General features: G+C 37.0%; 1 protein-coding gene, 1 long non-coding RNA gene and 1 pseudogene across 4 annotated transcripts in view; 1 reads left to right on the top strand and 2 right to left on the bottom strand.

The window, feature by feature from the left end:
- Positions 1-558: 558 nt before the first annotated feature.
- Positions 559-3,749, bottom strand: LOC105881861 (methylmalonate-semialdehyde/malonate-semialdehyde dehydrogenase [acylating], mitochondrial-like; annotated as a pseudogene).
- Positions 3,750-5,611: 1,862 nt separating this feature from the next.
- Positions 5,612-22,129, bottom strand: LOC142876356 (uncharacterized). Of its 3 annotated transcripts, none has more exons than XR_012923243.1 (3): positions 22,080-22,129; positions 9,060-9,185; positions 5,612-5,708 (listed from the first exon to the last, which is right to left on the bottom strand). It is a non-coding gene; the product is annotated as an uncharacterized LOC142876356 (long non-coding RNA). The 3 variants fall into 3 exon arrangements; XR_012923244.1 differs by having other exon boundaries at positions 21,989-22,097; XR_012923245.1 differs by lacking the exon at positions 22,080-22,129 and adding an exon at positions 21,921-21,990.
- Positions 22,130-22,410: 281 nt separating this feature from the next.
- The window catches only part of SMARCA5 (SNF2 related chromatin remodeling ATPase 5), a 43,521-nt gene continuing 38,095 nt past the window's right edge, over positions 22,411-27,836 (top strand). Inside the window, exons 1-2 of the mRNA XM_012783805.2 lie at positions 22,411-22,845; positions 26,514-26,588. Of these exons, the coding sequence (XP_012639259.1) occupies positions 22,669-22,845; positions 26,514-26,588 (252 nt within the window). The 5' untranslated portion in view covers positions 22,411-22,668. The remainder of the gene's footprint in view (positions 22,846-26,513; positions 26,589-27,836) is intronic.

Here is a 27,836-nt window from a genome sequence, read left to right as displayed (position 1 = left end):
CTTCTTGACTTGTAGATGGCCATCTTCATTGCCCTCACCTGTCTTTTCCTCTTGTGTGCACACCCCTGGTCTCTCTCTCTCTCTTATTGGAAAGCCCCAGTCAGATTAGGCTCCATCTATATGACTCATTTTACCGAATTACCTCTTTAATGACCTTATCTCCATAAACTTTACTCATTCTGAGGTTATGGCTATGTTTGTATTTCATCTAATTTGTCTGTGTACCCCTTTCCCGGCAGGAAAATACGGCACACTCACAGGGCATAATTGAAGAGAGTTGAATGTAGGGATTATTGTATAGGTGGGGTTAAGGGAACCAACAAAGGGTGAAATCTCTACTATGAAACATTAAGAATAAACAAAGAAAATAATATTTTTTATTTAAAAAATAATTGAAATAATTAAAAATGTGTTGTATGGATGTACATGGATGGGGTAATTCAATGCTGTGAAGACGGCACTTTTCCCCCAAATTGATCTTTAAATTCAATATAATATTCAAAATCCCAGAAGTTTTTTTTTTTTTGAGACAGAGTCTCGTTTTGTTGCCCAGGCTAGAGTGAGTGCCGTGGCATCAGCCTAGCTCACAGCAACCTCAAACTCCTGGGCTCAAGTGATCCTTCTGCCTCAGCCTCCCGGGTAGCTGGGACTACAGGCATGCGCTACCATGCCCGGCTAATTTTTTTATATATATATCAGTTGGCCAATTAATTTCTTTCTATTTATAGTAGAGACGGGGTCTCGCTCTTGCTCAGGCTGGTTTTGAACTCCTGACCTTGAGCAATCCGCCCGCCTCGGCCTCCCAAGAGCTAGGATTACAGGCGTGAGCCACAGCGCCCGGCCTCCAGAAGTTTTTTTTTTTCAACAAAAAGTTGATTTATTCATTGCCTACTGAGGTATCATTGAGATGTGATCTTCAGAAGCAGGAACAGTAACAATGATAGAATTAAATGGTGGTCATGATTTACTAGGACAACAAACTGGCACTGAGCAGAAAAGAAAGAAGTGGTTGTCACAGTTTTGGGATAAATAGAAATGTATAATATCTTGTGTAGCGTAGGATAAAAGACAGGCTCAGGAAAACTTTGCAGAGGGTCTTTCCCATTGGCATTTATGTAGGGCTATGTCTGAGGATCAACCAGAGGAGGGTGAATTATTTCTGTCCTGCTTTCTCATCAAAGAGTTCATCTTCCAATTATTGGAAGATCTTCTTTACATATAGTCACCTTCCCCTCCTTTAAGTCATCAGAAAAGGGAAGAATTTTTAGAAAACACGTTTAAGCTCTTATTCCAAAGAAGCATTTCACAGTCACAATTACCTCAAAAATGTTAAGTATGAAGAGCAAGTGAAAAAATCTGGTTTCAATGTTACACTAAGAGTCTTCCTATAGCAACTTTGCAGGGACTAATAGTCCTGAGAAAGATTTTAGTTACAATGTATTCCAATCCCAGGGATCCAATATGAGCAAAGTTGGCAAATGAAGCTGGTCAAAAATAAAGCGAGATTATTCAGGACGGACTGAGTCTTAAACAAACTTGTTTCTAACGGCCCATGGTAGGCATGGCTACAGCAGGTGAGGAAAGAGTAGCATCATCTTCTTTCCACTGAGAAGTGATGTTTTTTAACTGAGTGTAGAAATGGATGCCCTGTTTGCCATAGAAATTGGTGTCTCCCCTGAAGGAAGATCGAGAGCCAGTGAATGAGAACATTGGCAAAGGCACTGGAATGGGGACATTCACTCCCACTTGTCCAACATCCACCAGGTGGGAATATTTCCGAGCAGTGTGGTGAAGATGGAAGTTCCATTTCCATATGGGTTGTCATTTACAATCTTGATGGCTTCATCCAATGTTTCTGTCTCCAGAACCACAAGAACTGGACCAAAAATCTCCTCTTTGTAACAGGTCATATTTGGCTTAACATTTGAGATGCTGGTTGATCCAATAAAGTTGCCATTTTCATAGCCTTTTAATTTTTCACCCAGTAAGAAGGATGGAAGCTCCCTCCTTTGTTCCACTATCAATTAGATGACAGACTCATTCTTTGGCCTGGAGAGTGATCCAAGGCCAAGATCAGCTCCAGGCTGGTCTCCTGCATTGACTCTCAGGTTTTTGGCACGATCCACTAGTTCTGGCAGCCACTTTTTAGCTTCCCCCACAAAGATTGCTGTGGAAAGAGCCATGCAGTACTAATTAGCAGCTCCAAATGCTGCCCCAACCAGCTGGTTCCAGGGATTTTCCTTATTGGCACCTGGCATGACTGCTCCATGATTCTTGGCTCCCATGTTGGCTTGAACCCTCTTGCCGTGTCTTGATCCTCTCTCGAAGATGTACTTTCCTGCCTGGTTGGATCCCACAAAGCTGATTGCTTTGATGTTTGGATGATCACAAATAAAATTTACAGCTTCATGTTGTCCATGAATGATGTTCAGTGTTCCATTAGGGGCACCAGAATCCTAGAGCAACTTAGCAAGAAGCATAGTTGCTCCAGGGACTCTTTCTGATGGTTTCATTAGGAAGGTATTTCCACACACCATGGCCATGGGAAACATCCAAAGAGGAATCATGGCAGGAAAATTGAATGGAGCAATGCCCGCACACACTCCCAGAGGCAGACGGTAGGAATAAAGGTCCATGTCTTTGGTGATGGATGGCATGGTCTCTCCCAGCATGAGAGATGTCACACTATAGGCGTGCTCAACCACCTCTGAGAAGTGTTACCATTTTCCATAAATATTAAAAAGATATCATGGGATGGCAAAATCTACATAAAGAATGAAGCGAACTCCCGATACTGGGATATTTGCCTCCCATCTTCCTTCCCAAAAGTCCCATGAGGGACTCCCAGCTTATGAAAGTCCCCAAATATATCTCCTTCAGCATCAGCTAGGGTCTTCCCTTATTCCAATGTGATTAACTTCACAATTTCTTTCAAGTTTTCTTTAATAAGTTGTTGATAGCGGAGCATGACCTGCTGATGGCTTAATACTGAAGTGTCTGCCCATGTAGGAAAAGCACGTTTGCAGGAAGCGACAGCTGCATCCATTTCAGCCTTGGTGGCCTGAGGGGAGTGACGGATTACCTCATTGGTGGCCGGATTGTGGCTATCAATCCATTTGTCGCTTTTGGATTCACCAAATTTCCCTTCATGAGGAGCTCTGCAGTTGGGACTGCAGGATCCGGGTCTGTACTGCCACCGCCACCACCACCACCGCCATGGCTCTCGGCTGCCTCTGCTCAGCTGGTTTTTTAATTTTTGTTTTAAATGAACCTTAGATGCTGATTTTTAAGTATTTATAGAAGTGCAAAGACCCAAGAATAGCCAGAATATCCTTGGAAAAGAAAAATGTGGAAGAAGTACAAGATTTATGATTTATTATAAAGACATAGCAATTAATGCAACGTGATATTGGTCCACGGAAAGGAAAATACATCGATGGAACAGAAAGGAAAGCACAGAAACAGAACCATATATGAACACTTGATTTGTGACAAGGTACCTCCACAGAGCAGTGGAGAAACGATGTTCTTTTCAATAAATGGTGGTGGACCACATGGATAGCCACATAAATAAAAAAAAGAAAATTGGCCTCTAGCTCACATCACGAACAAGTACCAATTCCTAGTGAACTGTAGATATACCTGTGAAAGGCAAAGCAATAACAAAGTCTATACAGGATAATTTTGTCATGATTTGAAATAAGAGGAAGTTTCTCAAGGAGGATGAAAAAATTAGCCAAAAATTTTGATAAATTGTATATCAAAATTAAGAACATCTGTGCAGGCTGGGCGCGGTGGCTCATGCCTGTAATCCTAGCACTCCGGGAGGCCGAGGCGGGCGGATTGCTCAAGATCAGGAGTTCGAAACCAGCTTGAGCAAGAGAGAGACCCCGTCTCTACTATAAATAGAAAGAAATTAATTGGACAACTAATACATATATAGAAAAAATTAGCCGGGCATGGTGGCACATGCCTATAGTCCCAGCTACTCGGGAGGCTGAGGCAGGAGGATTGCCTGAGCCCAGGAGTTTGAGGTTGCTGTGAGCTAGGCTGACGCCACAAGCACTCACTCTAGCCTGGGCAACAAAGCGACACTCTGTCTCAAAAAAAAAAAAAAAAAAAGAACACTTGTGCATCAATAGATACCACTAAGAGAACCAACAGCAAGGCACGCTGTGGGATAACTGACAAAGGATTCAGAATCTGATTAGAACTCATAGATCAGTAAGAAAAATACAGTAATCCAAAAATGGGCAGGAAGTGAGAAATGAACAGAATTTTCACAAACATATAAAAAGAATCAAATATATGAAATGGTTCAACCTTCCTAGTAATGGTAAAATGAAAATAAAAACGTTATACTACTGCACATCTACCCAAATGATTAAAATTTAAAAGGATGGCCAATACCAAGTGTTGCCAAGGATATGTAGCAATGACTATTTTCATGCAGGGCTAGTGGGAGTTCAAATTAATACAACCACTTTGAAAGACTCATTATTTACAAAGGATCACATATGAAAACCTTATGACCTAACAGTTACATTCCTGAGTTAGACACAACTGAAATGCATGCACATGTGTTCCAAGAGACAGAGATAAGAATGTTCATGGTAGTATTATTTATAAACGCCAAATGTGCAAAACTAACCCAAATGCCCATCAATAGTAGAAAGGATAAATGAATTGTTTTTTATTCTTACAATTTAAATATGTAAATGAATAAACTATGGCCATTCAACACATAGATGAATCTCACAAATACAACGTTGATTAAAAAAAGCTAGATGCAAAAGAATATTCAACATATATGACTTTACACACATAAAATTGAAAAACAAAAGAGTTTGAAAACTAAACCATGGCGTTTAATACATGCATATGTGATAAAACTAAAAAGGAAGTAAGGAATTAATTTCCATAAAAATGAGGATGTTGATTTTGTTGGATGGGAAGAGAGGGAGCTGGAGGAAGGGTACATGTGTTTTGGGGGGTGCTGGCAACGTTCTGCTCATTGACTTGGGTGGTAGTTACATAGGTATATACATTTTGCAATAATTCACTGTGCTGCATATTTTTGTTTTGGGCACTACACTCTGTGTTTTATTTCATAATGAAAAGATTAAAAATGAACTATTGCCAAAAATTCTTGCCCTGAAGACAAGGAACAATTCAACTAACACCATTAGGAAACAATCACACAAAATATAGAGCATTTCATGTAAGAATGCTCTATATTTGCTAAGCTTCTGCAAAAAGTTGAAGTCATTCTTTAAAACAAATAGAATGTGCCAGAATAGAAGAGACAAAAGGAGCACGGCAACCACAATACTCAAGTAAACCTCTATGGAGAAAAAAGTGATTTAAGACATTCTAGGCACAAATAGGACATTTAAAAATATGAACTAGATAATAAATGATATTAAAGAATTACTCAATTTTCAGTTATAATAGTATTATGACAATATTGTTGAATATCCTCCATCATATAGATGCATGCTGAAATACTTAGTGTTAGGAAACATCTGAAAAATATCTGAAAAATGCACACACATATATATGTACAGAGACACATTTAAACAAATAAAACAAAATATTAATAACTGTTCAGTCAAGGTGGTAAATTTTTATTGCATGATTTTTTTCAATCTTTCTATTGAAGAGTTTGATTAAAAGTTGAAAAACAATTGAAGTTATCTTTCTTATACCTGGAAAGAAAGAGAAGAAAAAAATACATATATAATACATGGAGAAATCCTTGAATTCATTAGAAGAATAAGTTAAAAAAAAAAAAAAGAAAGAAAAGAAAACCTATTGGTATGAATTGACAATAATTTTTAACAGATTTGAATAATTTCTTTATATTTTGTATATATTCTCCACATCCCTTTTCTTAATTTCATATATTAGTCTGAATAAGATTACAACATAATAATTTCCCTTATAAGGTACTTTTTTATGTAATGTTTTATATAAATAATACAATTGCATGATTCAAAATATAAAAAACAAAATAGTGTACAGCAAAACATTTTTCTCCTCCCCATATCCATATTATGTGTTCTTCCAGAGAGATGCCATGCAGTCATAAGCAAATTCATATATGTTAGTTCATATATATTAATGGACTCTTTTTTTTTTTTTTGAGACAGTCTCACTGTCATCCCAGGTAGAGTGCAGTGGCATCATCATAACTCTCTGAAACCTCAAAATCTTGGGCTCAAGCGATCCAGATCCTTCTGCCTCAGCTTCACGAGTAGCTGGGACTACAGGTGGATGCCTTGACGCCCTGCTAATTTTTCTATTTTTAGTAGAGACGTGATCTCACTCTTGCTCATGCTGGTCTCCAACTCTTCAGCTCAAGCTTATCCTCCCGCCTTGGCCTCCCAGAGTGCTAGGATTACAGGCGTGAGCCAACGCGCCCGGCAAAGGATTCTTAAAATTGGTTTAGTTTTTTTTGTTGTTGTTTTTGTTTTTTTCTTGGTGTTACTTTGTTTTTTCCTGCTGAGATTACATATGCAAAATTTCTGGCAGCCACGAACAACTTGTTATTTGGTGGACAGCGCCCTCTTGTGCATGAAACTGAATTTTCTAGGGAAGTCTGACGAAAAGTGGAATAAATGTATATGAATATCCTTTCATAGAATTACGATTGTAAAAGTTTCTTGAAGCCATATTGTCTGACCCCCATGCCTTCATTAAGTCAGTTATTACTAGCCTCACATAGTAATCCTTTCCTTTAAACCCTCAAAGAAGGTGTCTCCACACTTGTCTTAGTAATCTCATGTATTTTGTGCTTTTTGGACTCCAAAGCATTCTCACATCCATGTTTTGTTTGATTAGAATAGGAGTCGTCTTTATTTTCACTTGAGACATAATTCTTGTACCATAAAATTTACCCATTTAAAGTATACAACTGGTTTTGAGTATATTCGTAGAGTTGTACAACCATCGTCACAATTAATTGTAAGTCATTTTCATCAGCTCAAAAAGAAGTTCCAAACCCATTAGCAGTCACTGCCCATTCCTCCAACCCTAGCCCCACCCAGCCCTAGGCAATATGAACCTACTTGCAGACTCTACAGAATTTTCCTAGATATTTAATAAAACTGGAATCATACAATATATGGCAAGGCCTTTAGTGACTGGCTTCTTTCATTTAGCCTAATGTGTACAAGATTCATCTATATTATAGGGTATATCAACACTGCCTGCCTTTTTATTGCTAAATGATATTTCATTGTATGGACATTTTAATTATTTATTCATCAGTTGATGGACATTTGGATTGTTTCCATTGTCAGGCTGTTATAAATAATTCTGCTTCTAACTGTCCTCCTTTTGCAGTTGCAAAGATGGGAATCTGAGCTGAAATGATCACTGAAAGGCTCATAACATGAGATATTCACTTTGTTCATTGCCACCACCACCACCAAAAGCACTCCAACCACAGTGGTAACCCCTGCACCTGAGGGCTCTTCACATCCCCAATTCACCTGAAGTTCTCACACGTAACATCTCCAATTCTTCACCTCCAAAATTATTAGTTCATCACCAGCCACAGTCTCCCACTTCTTCCCCTCCCTCAAGCTTTTCCTCTGGTTCTCTGAAAAGCTTTATTTCGACTTTATTCTCAATTTGACTTGACTAAATGTGAGCTCCCCTAAGGATACATACTGTTGCTGCCTCCAAGTGGAGGTTTTTCCAAGTTCTTATTGTTTGTGGGGAAAAGAACTTTAGGATGTACACCATGTAAGGTAAGCAAGTGACAGCTTTTTTTTTTTTTTTTTTTTTTATTGAAAGCAAAAGTACACTCTAAGGGAGGAGAGTGGGCAGACTCCAAAGAGAGCAGCTGCACTGAGAGGAAATGCTTTTAGATTTTTTGTAGTCATTAATTGAGGGGAGGAATAATCATGGCCAACGGGTTGGCTTTTACTAAGAATTTGGGTAGAAATTTCTAGCATTGTGTTCCCTCCCATTTTCATACTTTATGTGGCTGTCTCAAAACTGTCATGGTGATTTCAAGGATGGAGAAAATTTAAAACCACAATATAAATGACATTATAATTAGCCAAAGTTCATGTAAGGTGGCAGAAACAGCTGACAAGCCCGTTGAAGGGTTCTTACCTGTTATCAGCCCCTCTAGTTAGCTTCTGCTTAAGAGCTGTTTATTTTAACACCTATACCTGATCTTTAAGCCCCTGCAAGGGGTCTCAGCCCTGTCTCTTAGTCTCCTACTCTAATACCACTTCCCAAGTTTTTCAAGTGAAAAACATTCCTGTCATGCCCCAGACCCTAGAGCAGGATATGACTTTGTCCTCTTCCAGTTCTGCTTCAAACAAGTTCTTCCTCCTCCCTAAACCCTAGCTGTAGGAAATTAAGGTGTTGCCTTTCTTGTCGCTATATTCTAATAACTTCTCAATGTCACTCTCATCCCCTATGGCTCAATGACTTCCCCTCTTGTATATTCCTTTCAACTTTCTGGGTGGCTTTGCTATCTTTGGGGGCTTTTCACTCTAGTTAGTTCCACACTCAGTCTCTCATGTGCCTTCTGGATCCACCATCTCTATTCACTTTCACTACTGTCAAATGAATTTTTCTTCATCACAAATCTGATCACATAACTCACTTGCCTAATATCCTCCAGGGGCTCCCACAACCTTCAGAATAAAATCCAATTCACTAACCACCTTTTCCCTCACACCTTACACACAGAGCTGCTAACACCTGTTGGCACCCTGGAGTAAAAATAAATTTTAAGTTGATACATTATTTACTTATCAATAGTAACAATTACAAAAAATTTCATGCGTAAAAATATAAAATCTTCTGAACACATTTTATATATATACACATCAAATTTTGACATGAAATTATAGAAAGTTTAAAATCATAATGAAATAATTGAGAACTCAAAGTCATCATAAAATAATAATGTTTGTTTTAAATTAATTCTATTCAGGAACTCAAAGTGACTATGAAATAATCAATTTTTAAAATAAAGCTTTGTTAAAATCATAGATATAAAGTTCTGTAGGACTATGTCAGTGCTTACTTACCTTAATATCTTGTTTTCTTCAGAAATAGTCACCAGATTTGCAGATCTTTATTGTGATATTGTAGATCTTAAGTGGTTTTTAAAATTTTTTAACTTCAAGAGGCTATATTTTCGCTGGCAAATGATGCTAGAAAAGAAAAAAATATCTTTGAGAGCTCCAAAAGTATTTGGAAATGTGTTTGGTAAAGTATTTCCATAAATATATTTTTGTAACTCAATAGAATTTACAGCAGATTTTAGAAAATAACTTAAGGTTTTCAGATATACATCAATGAACCATGGCTGTCACATTTATGCAATCAGAATCTATAATACTTTTTAATATGATTCCCTGAGGTGATTCAAATGTACATTAAAGTTTGAGAAGCACTGAACTAGAAAAGTTGCAATACTTCAATATTATAAACTTTCCTTATTTTGAAAAAAGACAGCTTTATTATATAATTCATGTATATGCAACTATACATATTTTAAGTATATAAATTGATGAGTTTTGACATATGTATACATCTAGGAAATCATCATAATCTGTCTTTTAAAGATTATATTGTTGTCCCTAATGTAGAAACAAAGAAAATAAATGTGTTATTTGCTGTTGGATCAAAGATTTTGACCTTTGCAGCCAAACTGAAAATTCTTACTCTTTTAGATTTTCTGTGCTGGAAAAATTGGCACCAATATCAAGATACTTTGTTTTGCATTTATAACATATACTTTTTTTAATGTGGAAAAAAACACATTACATAAAATGGACCATCTTGACCATTTTTAAATGTACAGCTCAGTAGTGTTAAGTATATTCACATTGTTGTGAAACAGATTTCCAGAACTTTTTCATCTTGCAAATCTGAAACTGTTTAGTCATTAAACAACATCTGTTTCATTCCAATTTTAGTTTATATGCTGCCAAAGTAAATGCCATCACATATGCTTTTGTAAATATTATCACTTTATTTATGTGTGTAGAATTTATTAATTCCTTTGATATTTTCCAGGGCATCCTTTCCATTTAACTTAGTCCTGCATCATTTTCATTATACTATTTTGACTTAAAATATTATGTGAAATTAGTCCCAAGAAAATAAGTTTAAAGTAGATATTTTCAATTTATTTCAATATCTTGAGCTCTAGACTCTATATCTGTGTTAATATCATTAATAATTTCTACAAAACAATTGCATACTACCTATAATTGAGTTGTTAGTAGCCTGATGGTATCATCTCAACTTTCCCATGATATATTTTTTTATTTTTTATTTTATTTTATTTTATTTTTGAGACAGAGTCTCACTCTGTTGCCCGGGCTAGAGTGCCATGGCATCAGCCTAGTTCACAGCAACCTCAGACTCCTGGGCTCAAGCAATCCTCCTGCCTCAGCCTCCCAAGTAGCTGGGACTACAGGCATGCACCACCATGCCCGACTAAATTTTTTTCTATATATTAGTTGGCCAATTAATTTGTTTCTATTTTTAGTAGAGACAGGGTCTTGCTCTTGCTCAGGCTAGTTTTAAACTCCTGACCTTGAGTGATCCACCAGCCTTGGCCTCCCAGAGTGCTAGGATTACAGGCATGAGCCACCACCTTAGTCCTCCCATGGTATATTGACAATAGTTTCAAATTTGTGTGTTTTTTGTTTGTTTTGTTTTGTTTCTGAGACAGAATCTCACTCTGTCACCCCAGCTAAATGGCAGTGGTGTCATCATACCTCACAGCAACATCAAACTCTTGGGCTAAAGCGATCCTCCTGCCTCAGCTTCCTAAATAGCTGGGACTACAGGTACGTGCCACCACGCCTGGCTAATTTTTGTATTTTTTGTAGAGATGGGGTCTCACGCTTTCTATGACTAGTCTCAAACTTCTGACCTCAAGCAATCCTCGCACCTCGGCCACGCAGAGTTCTAGGATTACAGTCGTGAGCTGCCACACATGGCCAAACTTGTGTTTAATAAATGTAAATAAATGTGTTTAATAAATGTTGGTACATTCAACATGTAGTTAAAACCAAAAAGTAGTTGTATAATTATTGGGTAATATAAAGAAATTCAGCATGTCAAAACAGATTCTTTTGTTGCTTCACCCATTACCAAGTTTAAAGAGTGAATAGAACAAAGAAAGAGACAGATTTGAGGCAGCTTCTCCCTGTTCTCTCAACAAGATGTCTGTCACATTAAAAATTCCTTTCTTCTTTGGCAAGCCTCATTGTCTCTATAATTGGATCTTTGTGCGATGAGTAACTATACCTAGGCTGAAACTCTCTTGTAGTCTTGCAGTTTCCACAACATCTAGGTAGGTCTCCCGATTGGTAACAGAGTCAAGTCACAGAGCTCCCCTCTTACGTACCCTCTGGAGCATTTACTATATACAGAAGATTGAGTTCAACACTTAAGCAGAACACCTAGTTTGAGATAAATCAAAAACTGAAAAGAATGGTTCTTTCTTTTAGAATTTATAAGATACTAAGTTCATATCTTCTTTTTTTTTTTTTTTTTGAGACAGAGTCTCGCTTTGTTGCCCAGGCTAGAGTGAGTGCCGTGGCGTCAGCCTAGCTCACAGCAACCTCAAACTCCTGGGCTTGAGTGATCCTTCTGCCTCAGCCTCCCGGGTAGCTGGGACTACAGGCATGCGCCACCATGCCCGGCTAATTTTTTTATATATATATCAGTTGGCCAATTAATTTCTTTCTATTTATAGTAGAGACGGGGTCTTGCTCTTGCTCAGGCTGGTTTTGAACTCCTGACCTTGAGCAATCCGCCCGCCTCGGCCTCCCAAGAGCTAGGATTACAGGCGTGAGCCACAGCGCCCGGCCTTATATCTTCTTTTATCATGAGTTATTATAGAATAGTATCTACATACCTAAAAGTATAAGAATCAAATTTTCAAAAGGCTGAAATTAATATCCAACTCTCACAAAAAACATATTTCAATAACATTTTAACTGAATTTCAAGTGTAACTGAGCTTAAAATTGGCACCTTTGATGAAAATTGAACCATGAATGAAAATTAAAAGGATCACAGTGTTTGATCAGGAACATAAACAGATTTTTCTGTAAAAGTTACGATACTTTCTGTGACATGCATAGACCATAAACATATGCTGGAGATGTCAGTCAATGCTCTGCACCCACCTACTCTTCTAAGAGAACTTCCTCAATTCCTGTTCCTGCTCAAGAGGTGACCTAGACAGCCAAATTTATACCCAGTGGCCTGATTCACACCTAATGATCTGGGATGGGCAACTGATCTAAACTGAACTAATCTGTCTCCCAACCTTGGGAATTTGGAATTGAAACACTGATAGTCATCTTTCAAGTACCATAAGGCACAGTCAGCTGCAGCTGGGGCAGACTAAATTGGATTCACTTATTTGGGAGGAAAGAAAAGCACTTTCATTTGAGAAGTGTGAGACCTTTCATTATTAAACCCAGAGAAACATGAAAATGAGATTGCGGTCATGTCCTACCTCTCTGAGCTATATATTCATCTTTTGCAGCTGTTTGCTATTGCCACAAGTAGCTGTAAATTAAATACTACACTATAACCCACACCCTATGGATTAACAATGTATAGCCAATCACTAATCAATGTTATTTCTGTAAACCAATGAGAATTCCCAGCAAAGAACTTTTTATCAGCCCACTCCCTGCCCCCTTTTTTGCCTTTAAATATCTACTTGTAACTGCTGCTAATTGGAGTGTAAGTTCAGGGCAATCTATGCTCCTGGGTTGCAATGCTCAAGCTTGCCCCCCCAAAACTCTCTACTTATATTAATTTTTACCTTAGCTTCTTCCTTTTAGGATGACATATTGGAGCAGAGAAAACAAAGAAAGTTATTCTAGAGAGATGTAGGAGAATAAAAAAAATATATATGCTGCAGTGGTTACCAGCATGGACATGGGTTGAATTTCAGTTCTTCCACTTAGTGTAAAATAAAGACAAATTAGCCAGTTAGTAGGGTACTTAGTAGTCCAAACAAGATTTACAATAAAATTAAAACAACAGTGTATAGGGAAAAATATGTGCTTCAGTAGAAAATCATGAATTGTCTTGAGTCTACAGGACAAACCGGGTTTTCTGACTCTATGGGAGCTATTTTACAACTCTGTAAATTATAAATAACTTATACAAGTGAAAAATAATTCTTGCCTATAGATATGCAAATGATATCATATTCAGTAGAAGGAAAATTGACTTCCTTTCCCCAGTGTGGAAGAAGCTAGTTTTACCTCCATTTGTACATCATTTCAACATTCTTTTACCAGATGCAAGGCCACAAGGATTACAAATAATCAGAGAAACATGGCAGTGCCAAAAAAAACAAAATAAAAAACCACTGACTCTAAGAAATGGATATCTATGAACTGCCTGACAAAGAATTTAAAATAATTATCTTAAATTAATTCAACAAGAAATTCAACTAGACAAAAGAGATAGAGAATGAAAAAAATCAGAAAAACAGTACATGAACAAAATGAGTTCAACAAAGAAATAGAAACCATAAAAGAGAACCAGAAAAAGAACAAACTAAGGTCAAAGTTTGCAGAAGGAAGGAAATAATAGAGATTAGAGTAGAAATAAATAAAATAGAGGCCTGAAAAATAGAAAAGGTCAATGAAACTAAGAATTGAGTTTTTTTTGAAAGATAAATAAAACTGACACTTAGCTAGACTAAACAAATGAGAGAGAAACCTAAGAAAAAAAGAGAAAAGCCTCAAATAAATAAAATTATAAATGAAATAGGAGACAATACAACTTGTACTACAGAAATACAAAGCCTCATAAGAGACTACTATAAACAACTACATACCAAAAATTGGATAACCTAGAAGAAATGGATAAATTCTTAGAAACATATTACTTACCAAGACTAAATCACGAAGAAATAGAAGTCTAAACAGAACAATAACTAGTAAGTAGCTTGAATGAATAATTAAAAACCTCCCACCAAAGAAAAGCCCAGGACTATATGTCTTCATTGGTAAATTCTACTAAACATTTAAGAATTAATTCCAATCTTTCTCAAATTCTTCCAATAAACTAAAAAGGAAGGAACACTTCCAAACTCATTTTATGAAGGCCAGAATTACTCTTATACAAAAGCCACAGAAGGACACCACAAGAAAAACACAGGCTGATATTCCTGATAAACTTAGATGCAAATATCCTCAGCCAAATACTAGCAAACTGAATTTGACAGCACATTATAATGATCAAACATAATGATCAAGTGAAATTTACACCTGGTACAGAAAATCAGCATGCAAATTAAACCATAATGAGATATCACTTCATACCTGTTAGAACGGCTACTACCAAAAAGATAATAAGTGCTGGTAAGAATGTGGAGAAAAGAGAACCCTTATATATCATTGATGGCAATGTAAATTAATACAGCCATTATGGAAAATAGTATGGACATTCTTCAAAAAATTAAAATATATAGAACTACTATATGATCTATCAATCCAATCTTGGGGGTATTTACAAAAGAAATGAAATCAGTGTCTAGAAGAGGTATCTTTCCAAGTCACTGCAAAGATTAAAAAAAATAGAAGAGATATCTGTACTACTATGTTTTGTATCATTATTCAATAGCCAAGATATGGAATTAAGCAAGGTGTACATCAATGGATGAATGGATAAACAAAATGTAGTACATACATACAACAGAATATTATTCTGACTTGAAAAAGTTGGAATTCCTATCATTTGTGACAGCATGGATGAACCTAGAGGCCAGGCACAGAAAGAAATATATTGCATTATCTCACTTATTAATATATGTAGAATCTAAGAAAGTCAAATTTAGTAGAAGCAGAGAGTGGAATGGTAGTTGCCATGGGCTGTGGGGTGAGCGAACTGGGGAGGTTTTGGTTAAAAGGTGCAAAGTTTCAGTTATACAGGATGAATAAGTTCTAGAGATCTAACGTACAGCATGGTGACTGTAGATAATAATACCGAATTGTATACTTAGAATTTGCTAAGAGAGTAGATCTTAAATGTTCTCACCACACACACACACACACACACACACAAGGTAACTGAGGTGATGAATATGTTAATTAGCTTGATTGTGGTAATCATTTCACAATGTGTATTTTATCAAAACATCATATTGTGCATCTTTAATATACACAATTTTTATTTGTCAATTATACTTCAACAAATCTGGCGATAAAAAGAACTTTTTGCCTAGACCTGTATCTTGAGCATTTTTTTCTGTTTTCTTTTTCTAAAAGTTTTAGAGTTTTCTGTTTTATGTTGTCAATTATTCCTATTATCCATTTTGGGTTAATTTTTGCACTCGGTTTGAGACATAAGTTGTTTTTTTTTGCTTATTGATGTTCAATTTCTCCATGACCATTTGTTGAATCTTTGTCAAAAATCAGTTGAGTATATTTGCATGCATCTATCTGGGTTCTCTCTTCTGTTTCATTGACCTGTCTATGATCTATGTATCATTCCATCAGTACTGCACAGTATTGATTACTGTAGCTATATAGGAAGTCTTAAAGTTGGATAACTGTTCCCTCCTACTTTATTATTCTTTCCCCCCAAATTATTTTAGTTATTCTAGTTCCTTAGACTTTTCATATAAATGTTACAACAATCTTGTCTACATTAGCAAGAAATCTTGCTGGCATTTTGATAGGGATTACATTAAACCTGTATATCAATTGTGGAGAATTTACTTCTTTACCATGTTGGATTTTCCAATCCAAGAACACAGTATGTCTGTCCATTTATTTAGAACTTCTTTGATTTCTGTCATTAGCATTGTGTGGTTTTTAGTGTATAAGTCTTGCGCATGTTTTGTCATGTTTACACATAAGTATTTAATTTCTGAGCAATTGTAACTGATATTGTAATTTTAATTTCTGAGGCCATGTGTTCATTGGTAGTATATAGAAATACTTTTTGATTCTTGAATATTTATCTTGGAAACTGAAACTTTGCAGAGCTCATTTATTAGGTCTAGAAGTTTTAAAAATAGATTTCTTGGTATTTTCTATGTAGATAATCATGTCATCTACAAATAGGAACAGTTTTATATATTTCTTTTCTAGTACTACATTGAATATGAATTCTGTGAGCAGACATCTTTGCCAATTTCTGAGCTTAAAGAGAAAGCATTTAGCAGGTATTTTGTACATGTTCTTTATCAAAATTAGGATGTTCCCCTATATTTCTGTTTGTTTTTCTTTTTCTGAGAGTTTCACCATGAATGGATGTTGAAATTTTGTCAAATGCTTCTTATATATCAATTGATAAAATCATGAGTTTTCTTCTCTAGTCTATTAATCTGGCAAATAACATTGATTAATTTTCAAATATTGAATCAGGCTTGTATCTCTAGAATAAATATTTAGTCAAGGTGTATAATTCTTTTTACATATTGCTTAATTGTATCTACTAATATTTTTAGGACTTTTGCATCTATATTTGTTAGTGATATTGATCTGCCATTTTATTTTTTAGTGGTGTCTTTGTCTGATTTGGTATGAGGGTTACAGTAACTTTACAAAATGAATTGGGAAGCATACCTTTCTCTTCTATTATCTGTAGGAGATTGTGTAGAATTCGTGTTAATTCATCTTTAAATATTTGGCAGAATTCTCTATCTGTGCCTGGAGATTTCTTTTTGGGAGTTTTAAATTATGAATTTAATTTCCTAAATAGTTACAGTGCTATTCAAATGGTCTATTTCACATTATCTGAGGAGGCTTGTATTTTTCAAGAAAGTAGTCTATTTATGTTGTCAAATTTATATATGTAGTGTTCCCTTATTCTTTTGATGTTTTCAGGGTCTACAGTGATAGGTCCTGTTTCATTTCTGATATTGGTGATTTCTGTCTTTCTTTTTCTTCTTTTCTCTTCTTTGTTTCATTAGTCCTCCTAGAAGTTTGTCAGTTTTATATATATTTCAAAGAACCAGCTCTTTGTTTCATTTTATTTTCTCTATTGTTCTCTTTTTAATTTTGTTGACTGCTATTCTTACCTTTAATATTTTCTTCCTTTTGCTTACTTTGAGTGTACTTTTACTATTCTTTTTCTAGGTTTTTGACATGAAAACTTGTATATGACACTATTCCTTTTTCTGAATGTAAGCATTCAATGCTATAATTCTCTTCTAAGCACTACTTCAGCTGTGTTCCACACATTTTGATATATTATCATTCAGTTCAATTTACTTTTTGATTTCTTATGAGACCTCCTCTTTGACCCATGGATTGCTTAGAAGTGTCTCATTTAGTTTGTAGATATTCCTTGTCACATTTGGTTATTGATTTCTAGTTTGATTCCATTGCAGTTGGAAAATATACTCTGTATGATTTCAACTATTAAAAATTTGTTAATATTTATTTTATGGTATATCTTGCTATATTTCTGTGGGTTCTTGAAAAGAATGTGTATTCTCCAATTTTTGTGTGGAGTGTTCTATAATTGTCAATTAGATCCTGTTGATTGGTGGTGGTGTTGAGTTCTTGTATATTCTTGCTGGTTTTCTGTCTAGTTGTATCAATTGTTGAGAGATACTGTAGTCTCCAATATAATTGTGGATTTGTTATTTTTCATTTCAGTGTCAGTTTTTGCTTCACAAATTTTTCAGCTATGTTGTTTTTGGTACATACACATTTAGAATTTCTATGTCCTCTTGGTGGATTGGCACTTTCATCATTATATAATGTCCCTCTTTGTCTCTAGCTATTTTCTTTGCTCTGAGGTCTACTTTACCTGATAATGATATAGCCACTTCAGTTTTCTTTTAGCTATTATTTTAATGATACATTTTTTTCATTTTCTTACTTTCAAACTGTTACGCAAAGAAACCCCAAATTTCTTAACTGTAGCTTTAGTTATTAGTTATTAGCATTTAAAAATGGTTTAGAAATGGTAGTTAAGATTTAACTTTCTGTAACAATATTTGAGTTCCTAGGAGTATTTTACCTGGAACCAGGCTAGTAAAGAAGAAATTATTTTTCAAAAGCAGTAAGAAATACACAGGGAACTTGAACAACTTTGACTATGTAACAACATGTATCCACACCTAACAAAGTCACTCACTAATGTGAATTGGTGAACAAATATGAGAATGTATTTAAACCTTACTTATTTATTAAGAGTATAGCTGATATTTCTCTTTAACTGAGATCTCCATACACTAACAAATGACTTACATGGGAGAACTCCAAAAAAGATACATACGACATGTAATCATTAAGGTATCTGGTGTTGGATATTGCCATTCTTAGATACAAATCCAATACTGTTTTATTGTCATCTTGTAGTAATCAGTCTTTATTTCTTAGGTTTTCACAAAATAAAATGAGTATGCAATGAAGAGAGGTACAGCATTCCTATTTTGTCCTTGATAACACTAACTCCTTTCTGTTACTATTCAAGGCCACACGGCTGAGAGAGTCTTGGCTCTTTGGCATCTTTTGTCCTCTGGCAATATCTCTTTGTTCCACTGTATTTCTGCACAGCACATGCTGTTCTAGCACACTAAATCTTACAGAGGGAATTTTAGGTATAAACAATGTGTATTTGAAATAGAACACTAACATGGTTTGACATTGTGGCATTTTGTCGCTGGGAACATGACTAAAGCACTAATTCTTTCTAGTGTTTTCTTGCTACCATTCCCCTTAAAAAACTATTAGGTTCCTCTTCTTCCAACTGACCTTTAGGTTTATTTCTTCAGGATAAGACTATCTAACACTTGAACCCAAAGCTCGCTATATGTCAGGTACCTTAAATGCACTATCTCATTTATTTCTTATATTGTTATAAGAATATTATCTCAATATACAGGTGGAATAATATAATAATAAAAAGATGAGAAAATTGATTTCAAAGATGTTAGATAATTTGCCTGCAATCACACAACTACTAAGTTCCAGAGTCTGCACTGGAATCTAGGCTTGTCTGACTCCCCAACCTACTCTCTTACCAATACATTAATTCTATATTATGCTATCAATTCTGGAACTAGCTGTTAGTTTTAGCTTTTTAGCCTTTGAATAAAAATGGAACTTTATGATTTGGCCATCATATAAGTACTGCTATCTGTCTCGTGAACACAGCTGATGTCCCTGTAGCTCAGTTTCCAGGTATCCTGTCTTTTCAGTATCTCTCCCCTCCTCTTTCTCTCTGGTTCTAGACCCAGCCCAAAATCTTTTTCTCTTAGATTAGTGAATCCAAACATTCTCTCCTCCTTCTAATTTCTTCTAATTACCTTTCCTCTATAATTTTCCCTGACAAGATTCTAATATAGCTTTCATATGCTCCTATGAGAAATTCACATATAAATGTACATGTTAAAAGACAATTGCCATTTTGGAGGCAATTTTTATTTATTTATTTGCATTAACTTGCTATTGATTGCTTTTCTTAAATAGTTATCAGACCTAAGATCCTTACATTTATATACTTATGTATAATTTTAGGGTTTCTAGACCAAGACCCAAGATTTCTATCTAAGACTGAATAAAGAGTGAAGAAATATTCTGAATACTAAATAAATGTATTTATTATTTTATATTACATAAAATAATATATATAAATATTATAAATATAAATTTATAAAGAATTCAACTTAATGTAAATATTAAATAAACATTTATTCAACAAGTATTTATTGAGTATCTATATGTCAGGTACCACCCTACACACTGCCTTATCCTTCCACACAAACTTTTATTAGTGAAAGAATATTTTTTTAAATTAAAAATAAGTTTTCTCAAAATTGGGGATGTAGACCAAAGGGTACAAAGTTTTGGTTATGCAGGATGAGTAAGTTCCAGAGATCTTATGTACATCATGATGACTATAGTTAATAATACTGTGTTGTATAATTGAATTTGCTGAGAGAGTAGATCTGAAGTGTTCTCATCACACATATACAAAAGGTAACTGTGAGGTTATGGCTATGTTAATTAGCTTGATTGTGGTAATCATTTCACAACAATATACATATGCATATTGATATGTATATATGTCCATCAAAATGTTACATTGTACACCTCAATTATATACAATTTTGTCAATTATACCTCAATAAAGCTGGAAATTTTTAAAGTTATTTATTTTTTTTGGAGACAGAGTCTCACTCTTGTTGCCCTGGCTAGAGTGCCATGGCATCAGCCTAGCTCACAGCAACCTCAAACTCCTGGGCTCAAGCAATCCTCCTGCCTCAGCCTCCCAAGTAGCTGAGACTACAGGCATGTGCCACCATGGCCAGCTAATTTTTTCTATATACATTTTAGTTGGCCAATTAATTTGTAGAAACAAATTAATTTTTTTTTAGAGACGGGGTCTCGCTCTTGCTCAGGCTGGTCTCGAACTCCTGAGCTCAAAGGATCCTCTGCCTTGGCCTCCCAGAGTGCTAGGATTACAGGCATGAGCCACCTTGCAGGCCTAAAGTTTTCTTAATACAATAATATGCAAATTCATTTTAGAAAAATAAAAAAATGCAAACAAAAAAGAATTAGGAAATACACACCAGCAACAATCACTTTCAATATTTTTGTGAATATGCTTCCAAACTTTTATCTACATTTTGAACTATTGATTTTTTTGTCAGTTAACACTTAATGAACATTCTTCTACATTAATGGTCATTAAACGTTAATAATTCATTTTGTGAGTGTATAATAGTTTTGAAATCATACTTTCAATATTGGACTCAGCCTATTGTTAGCTTTTTGCAATTACATATGAAGACTAGGATGAACATCATTGTCGGTATGTATCTTTACATATATTCTTAGGCGTTTCCTTATAGTCTCAACAATAGCATTTCTAATGAACTGGGGGACATTTTCCCAGATTTCAATGAAAGAATTATCATTCCATTGGCTAAAAAATTTGCAGGCTTTGTATTCAAAGGAGAACCCTTCTGTGTGAAATTCAACATAATCAGCCAGTTGGCTCAAACCTCAACTCTTAAATAAAAGTGTGCCTCCTTTATTCAACAAACATTTATCAAATACTGGATATGGGGAATAAAAAAAATGAGAAAGACCCTGTGCAGGGCTGATAACAATCTACTCTAGTAGGGAGATTTGTTATCAAATAGAATGCAACGTGCTTTAATTTTGTAACAGGCGGACTCACAAGGCCCTTAGGCTGCATTAAAGACCACCTAAGGCATTATACAAAATAATTAGTGCTTATTATTTTTTAACACTTGAGAAGAATGTACATTTTTTTTGATTCTTGAGGAAAAGACACATCTCATCACTTGCCTTTCTCATCTATTGATTATTCATGTTTTTCACAAGGTAGAGTGTACGTTAGCTACCTTATTTGCTTGCTTTTAGCATATAAATGCAAAAGAAATATCATCTAGTTGTGTACTTAAGGCAAAGAGGCTATTTAGAAAGAACTGGCGAGGCGCGGTGGCTCACGCCTGTAATCCTAACGCTCTGGGAGGCCGAGGCGGAGGATCCTTTGAGCTCAGGAGTTCGAGAGCAGCCTGAGCAAGAGCGAGACCCATCTCTACTAAAAATATATATAGCAAAAATTAGCCAGGCATGGTGGCGCATGCCTGTAGTCCCAGCTCCTCGGGAGGCTGACGCAGGAGGATCGCTTGAGCCCAGGAGTTTGAGGTTGCTGTGAGCTAGGCTGACGCGATGGCACTCTAGCCCCGGCAACAGAGCGAGACTCTGTCTCCAAAAAAAAAAAAAAGAAATAAACTACTTAAGTATATAGCTAATAGGCAAAGACTTAAAAAAATAATCGCACTAACAGACTTTTTCTTATAAAACAAAACAGACGTCACTTGGGATAGCCACAACGTTGTCAAGGCTGTGACGTCATGCCTCTAGGGGGAGGCGGCATAAGTTTTAGGACCAGTACCGATTTCCAACTTGCAGTAGGCAGAGCGACACCCAGGCAAGTTTTCAGTAAGCGCCGACGACACTAACCAGGCCAAGAAAACAGCAAGAACACGCAGCTCCTACCAACTCGCGTAAGACCGAGCTCGCGTCAACCCAGGAAGCCGACGCAAAAACTTACGTCTCTCAGCTCTCCCTCGGGGCCCCGCCTACTCTTCGCTGGAGAAGAGCCTGCTGGAGGGGCGGGGCCTAGGGTGAGGAGAGGACAATGCGCATGCGCGCTTTGGCCCAGCCAGTGAGCCAACTAGTAATCTCGCGAGGGTTGAAAGTCGGTGGCGTAGGTAGTTGTCCTGAATGGTGGCGAGATAGGTACTGCCAGAGGGAGAAGACGAGGCGGCGAAGGGAATTCCCCGCCTCAGTCGCTCTTTCACTTTCCTTTCTCCTTCCCCCAACTCTCCGCCCTCCTCTAAGTCAGCCCGCCTTCTTTGACCTCAGTGACCCGGCTGGCCCCGCCCACCTTCGTCGACGTGATTCCCGCCGTGAGGTAAGCGCCGGTCGAACCCGGAGCCCCGCGGAAGACGAGGACGCCTGCGAGGGTGAGGCTGCTGGGCCCGGCTCAGGCCCGTCGCGGAGGCGCGGCGCGGGGCCCCATCGGGGTGGTTCTCTCGCTCCTCCATCAGTTCATTGCGACGTAGCCACCCAGGCCTAGGCCGCCTCCATCTCTGCCGGCCCCGGCCTCTGGCAGCAGCGGGTGACGCAGACGGAACATCATGTCGTCCGCGGCCGAGCCTCCGCCACCCCCGCCTTCCGAGAGCGCGCCTTCCAAGCCCGCAGCGTCGGCCGCCAGCGGCGGGAGCAACAGCAGCAACAAAGGCGGCCCCGAGGGCGTCGCGGCCCTGGCGGCTCCGTCTGCAGCCACCGCGGGTCCCGCGGACGCCGAGATGGAGGTAGAGGGGAGCGTGTGGCGCGGGGAGAGGGCGCAGTGGGGAGGGAGAGCTGATTCCCTCGGCTTGCTGTTGGTAATCAGACGCTGGACTTCACCCCTGTGCACCAAACTCGGCCTCAGACCGGGGACCGACGTGATGCTCTCGTCCTTGCGCCCTTATTTTTAACCTACTGAAGCCAACCCAAATGGATTCCTGGTACTTCACGTTTAAACTGTCTCTTTAGTGAATCTTGACAAATCTTCTAATGCTTTTTACGAAACAGATCCTCTTGATTTTGTGGCCCCGGGGGACCTGTCCGTTTTTTTCCCCTCCAGACTTCCATAATTCCCTCTCCTATCTCTGAAGGTGGGTGTAGTTTCCACCAAACTTCGGGAGAACGGCGAGGGGAGATGCCCCTTAGGAATGGGTGACACGGGCCGGGTGGGGGAGGCATTTAAACGCGGCGCATCCAAGGACTCGGGCCTTCTTTTCTTCATCCTGGTCCTGGCGGGGGCGGTATCTGTTCTGGGCAGAAACAATGGCGAGAGCTGGATGGCCGAGTGCGCAGTGGGGATAAGCGGGGCGCAGCTGCTTCTGTGAAGGGAGCGGAGGCCCCTCCCAGGCTCAGTTCCACTGGGAGAGAAGCAACCGAGGCGGCAGCAGCTGTCTTGGATCCCTATCTAATTTGGGGGATATGAATGGGTGAATGAATGAATTAGAGAATCAGGGACGATTGATTGGCTCTCAGTCCAGCACATTTCCTCTTTGGGGGCTTTGATCTTTTTTTAAAAAAGTTGGTAGGGCTCACAGGCAAGACTTCTGGGCTTGGGTTGGCCAGGAGATGGTGACAGTACTGTGAGGGGGTAGAAAGATGAGGGAGGTGCCAGTCGGGTCTCCTGGGTATGCTCCCAGGCTTTCCAATGTCTGGGGACAAAGTAATAGCTCCTTCCAATTTTATTTCCTGGCCTTTGATCTGTTTTGAGATATTTTATAGTCGCAACCTGAAGATTTCTGGGATTTTTCCATCCTAGAGTGAAAGTAATAGTGCTCTGAAAATGAACTTTGATGAAGAGTTAACCCAAGGAAATGGTGTCACAGTTTACAGTTGAGACATTTGGGGCAGTAGTTTTATTTGTACAGCTAGGGTGAAGTAGCACTATGTTATTAGTCTTTGAAATAAATTTTAGTGGTGAGGGTAGTTTGAAGGACTAGGATCTCTGATATTTCCTGTAGTTTTCAGTGATTGAGATTTGTTTTAAATTGAAATGTATTCAGTGTTACCTTTTTCCCCCCTTACGGTTTTATTTTTTTTATTTTTTGAGGCAGAGTCTTGCTTTGTTGCCCAGACTAGAGTGAGTGCCGTGGTGTCAGCCTAGCTCACAGCAACCTCAGACTCCTGGGCTCAAGCAGTCCTCCTGCCTCGGCCTCCCAAGTAGCTGGGACTACAGGCATGTGCCACCATGCCTGGCTAATTTTTTCTATATATATTAGTTGTCCAATTAATTTCTTTCTAATTATAGTAGAGATGGGGTCTCATTCTTGCTCAGGCTGGTTTCGAACTCCTGACCTGGAACTATCCGCCCGCCTCGGCCTCCCAGAGTGCTACGGCCCCCCTTACGGCCCCCCTTACGGTTTTAATTGATTCTTTTGGATTACCTGAGCTATTTAACTTGGATTCCTTCTCCATGGCATAAGGGGATTTGGAAACCTGTGATACAAAGCAATTGTGTGTAAATGTTCAGTTCTCTACGATGAGATGTTCCTAGTTTTCCTCAGCTTCTCAAAAGGCCTGCCATCCAAACTTTAAAGGCATAAAAACAAACTCTTACCAGAAGTCATATGTAAATATTAGAAAGCAAAATAATTTAAAACCTAAACTAAGTTTTTGGCTTTGAGTTGCTATTTTTAAGTTAAAATTGAATTAAAGTTTGACTATGATTATAGATGTGATAACTACTGTATGAAATTAGTGGTATTTTCATTTGCCAGATGAGGAAATTGAGTTCTGATAAGTAGAACCTATAATAGAACTCAGGTCTGGCTCCAAAGTGAGCCTTTTCCCACCCATCTTGTCCTGTCATGTTCTTACAAAAAAAGATGTTTGGCAATTCCATTTATTGAAGAATGACTTAGTGAATTATTTTTACCTTCTCAGTATAGGAATATGAGTAATTTTATTCCTTTATGAGTTCATCTTATCACTGAACAGTTTTGATTTTTTGTTCACATTATAGTGGGAATTTTTTTTATCTTTTAAAATAAATGTACTCTCAGTCTGTTTTCTGTTCTTATAACTGAACTTAGATCACTGCAGTTCACTGATAAAAACTAAGTTTGAGCACACATTCGTAGTATTATCTGACAACCTTAGTAATCTGTTTTGCAGTTGGAAAAAAGATATTTTTAATGCCCTTTTCTTGTCTGAAAATAGGATTTAAGGACCAGAAAATGAATCCAGCATTCATGAATTTTTTTCTGATGAAGCTGATTTTCCCACTAATATTAGCTAGCCATTCTATGTATTCATTAATTTTTCCTTTTGCTTGTTACTGATAGGTCAATGGAGTAATCTATTTTTTATTTATGTTACCTTTTTGGCAATGTGGAACTTGTCTTTGTTAATCCTTCTCTCTCACTATTGACTGGATGGATAAATAGGCACACTATATGCCAATAATTAATATGACCTAAACATGCCTAGAGTCTAATTTTTTTTAACTATTGAAAAAATGTTGAAAAGTGTTTTATTTTTGTAGAGTATATTTGACATTTCATGGTGTTTTGGAATTTTGTAAACTGGACTAGGTAGGTGGCTTTGTCACTTTTTCAGGTGGAGACCAGAGATTTATGATGAGCATAAGGTTACATAGGTGCCTAAAGGTCTTAGCAATGAAGTTGTACTTGAATTTAGGTCGTTGGACCTTACTGTAATACCATACTAGGCCACCTTCTCCCAGCTTTCACAGATAGCTTTATTGTAGTATGTATTGCTAAGCATAGATTTGTACATCATTAACGAAAATTATACTTTTACCAACTCTTACTACTATTTTTTTAAATAGATGAATGGAACTTTGCAGTGTAGAAGTTGTTGGTGAGTTTTGTTGTTTGTGGCATTTGAAATGTCACGATGACTACATTTGCAAGAATAGCGTATTTATTACCAGTTTAGGAATTAGACCATAATTAAAATATTCAATTTAGGCTGCATGATAAACTTTTTATAATCTAGAAGATGAAAATCAGGGGCACGAATCTTGCTTTCCTTATATATATTTGTGTAGTACCACAGTAGATACTGCAATTTTATGATAAAAAAGGGAACTTTTTTTCACATTTCATACTATTTGATTTCATAGTTTTTATTACAATGAATAAAAAAAGAGAGACAGATTTACCCATATGACTTCTATTGAAAGTAATTTTGTTTTAAGATGATGTAGATAATAATCTTGTGTTTTAATCTTGGCAGCAGCCATTCAGTGTATATATTAGAGCTAAATAAGGTCATTATCCCTATAGTATTCAATTTTATTTCATTCAAGTTTTTTGTCAGATGATAGCCATTTAAGTACCTGAGAACTTTGGAACAGGAGTATATTATTTCAAAGGTATTGGGGGGTAGAAATTGTTTTATAATGGTGTGTTTACTGTTCTTGAACAATTCCATGATTTTTCTTTCCTACCAGGAAGTATTTGATGATGCATCACCTGGCAAGCAAAAAGAACTCCAAGAACCAGATCCTACCTATGAAGAAAAAATGGTATGTTTTAGGAATATGAATAGAGTTTGTAATGAAAACTTTTTGTTAGGTGATTAAATGTATTAAACATCTGTCTTTGTCCATTTTGTGTTACTATAACAGAATACTACAGACTGGGACATTTATAAGGAAAAGAAATTTATTTCTTACAGTTCTGGAGGCTGGGAAGTTCAAGGTCAAGGGCCTGGTATTTGGTGAAGGCCTTCTTGCCAATGTCATCCCATGGAGGAAGGGCAAGAGAGCAAGAGGGGGCTGAACTTGCTTTTATAACAAGCCCACTCTGGTGATAACTAACCCACTCCTGAAATAATGACATTAATCCTGTCATGAAGGCAGAGCCCCTATGACCTAATCACCTCATTTTAGGCTCCACCTTCCAACACTGTTCCATTGGGGGTTAAGTTTCCAACACATAACAAACTTTGAGGGACAGATTCACACCATAGCAACGTCTGCTTAATTTTTACTAATTTTTAAAATTTTTATAATTAGAATACAGATAGCCAGTTGAAATATGTGTAACGTGAGACCTTCTATTAATATCTTATTTGCCTATATACATCAACTAGAAGTATTTTATGAATCCACATAATATGATGTAATTATCTAATTATGTTAACACCTTTAATATTTTAGCATAGGGAGTGAGGTGAAGATCAGAGAAGTAGTTACTCAGTGTTTATTTATGCTGTATCTGTCTAGCATTGTACTCTCCTGGTTACAAAGAAAAATATATGGCCCTTGCTCACAGCATTCTTATATTATGGGTGGGATGCTTATAAAAAGAGAATATGACATTATACTTGACTCCTTAAAGACCCAGCTCACATCTCATATCTTCTAAGAAACTTTTTAAAACCATTACTTGACCTAACCAGTACCTTCAAAGTGCTTTAAATTTAAATTGAGTTTTAATAATACCAATAATGGCTAACAGTGAATGCTTACTGTATATCAGGCTCTGTTCTGATACATATATCAAATGTATATGAATTAAACTCATTTAATTATATTGAAATCTTAAAAAGTTAAAATAGTAATATGTTAATCAAATGATATCACTACACAGTACACTCCCTCAGGCTAGGAACAGTGTGTTAATATTTCTTGTCTTCAGTACCCAGAACAATATCTGGCACATAGTAGATCTTAAATGTTTTTTAAAATGTACTACTTTTCCTTGTACTTGGACTTTCTCTTCAAAATCAGTGAATATTTTTGAATCTCTAATAGCTTGAAAAATTTAAA

The sequence above is a fragment of the Microcebus murinus genome, chromosome 15 (genome assembly GCF_040939455.1).
Source record: "Microcebus murinus isolate Inina chromosome 15, M.murinus_Inina_mat1.0, whole genome shotgun sequence".
Lineage (NCBI taxonomy): Eukaryota > Metazoa > Chordata > Mammalia > Primates > Cheirogaleidae > Microcebus > Microcebus murinus.
Note: the sequence above shows the minus strand (reverse complement) of the source record. Positions and strands in the feature narration are given on the sequence as shown.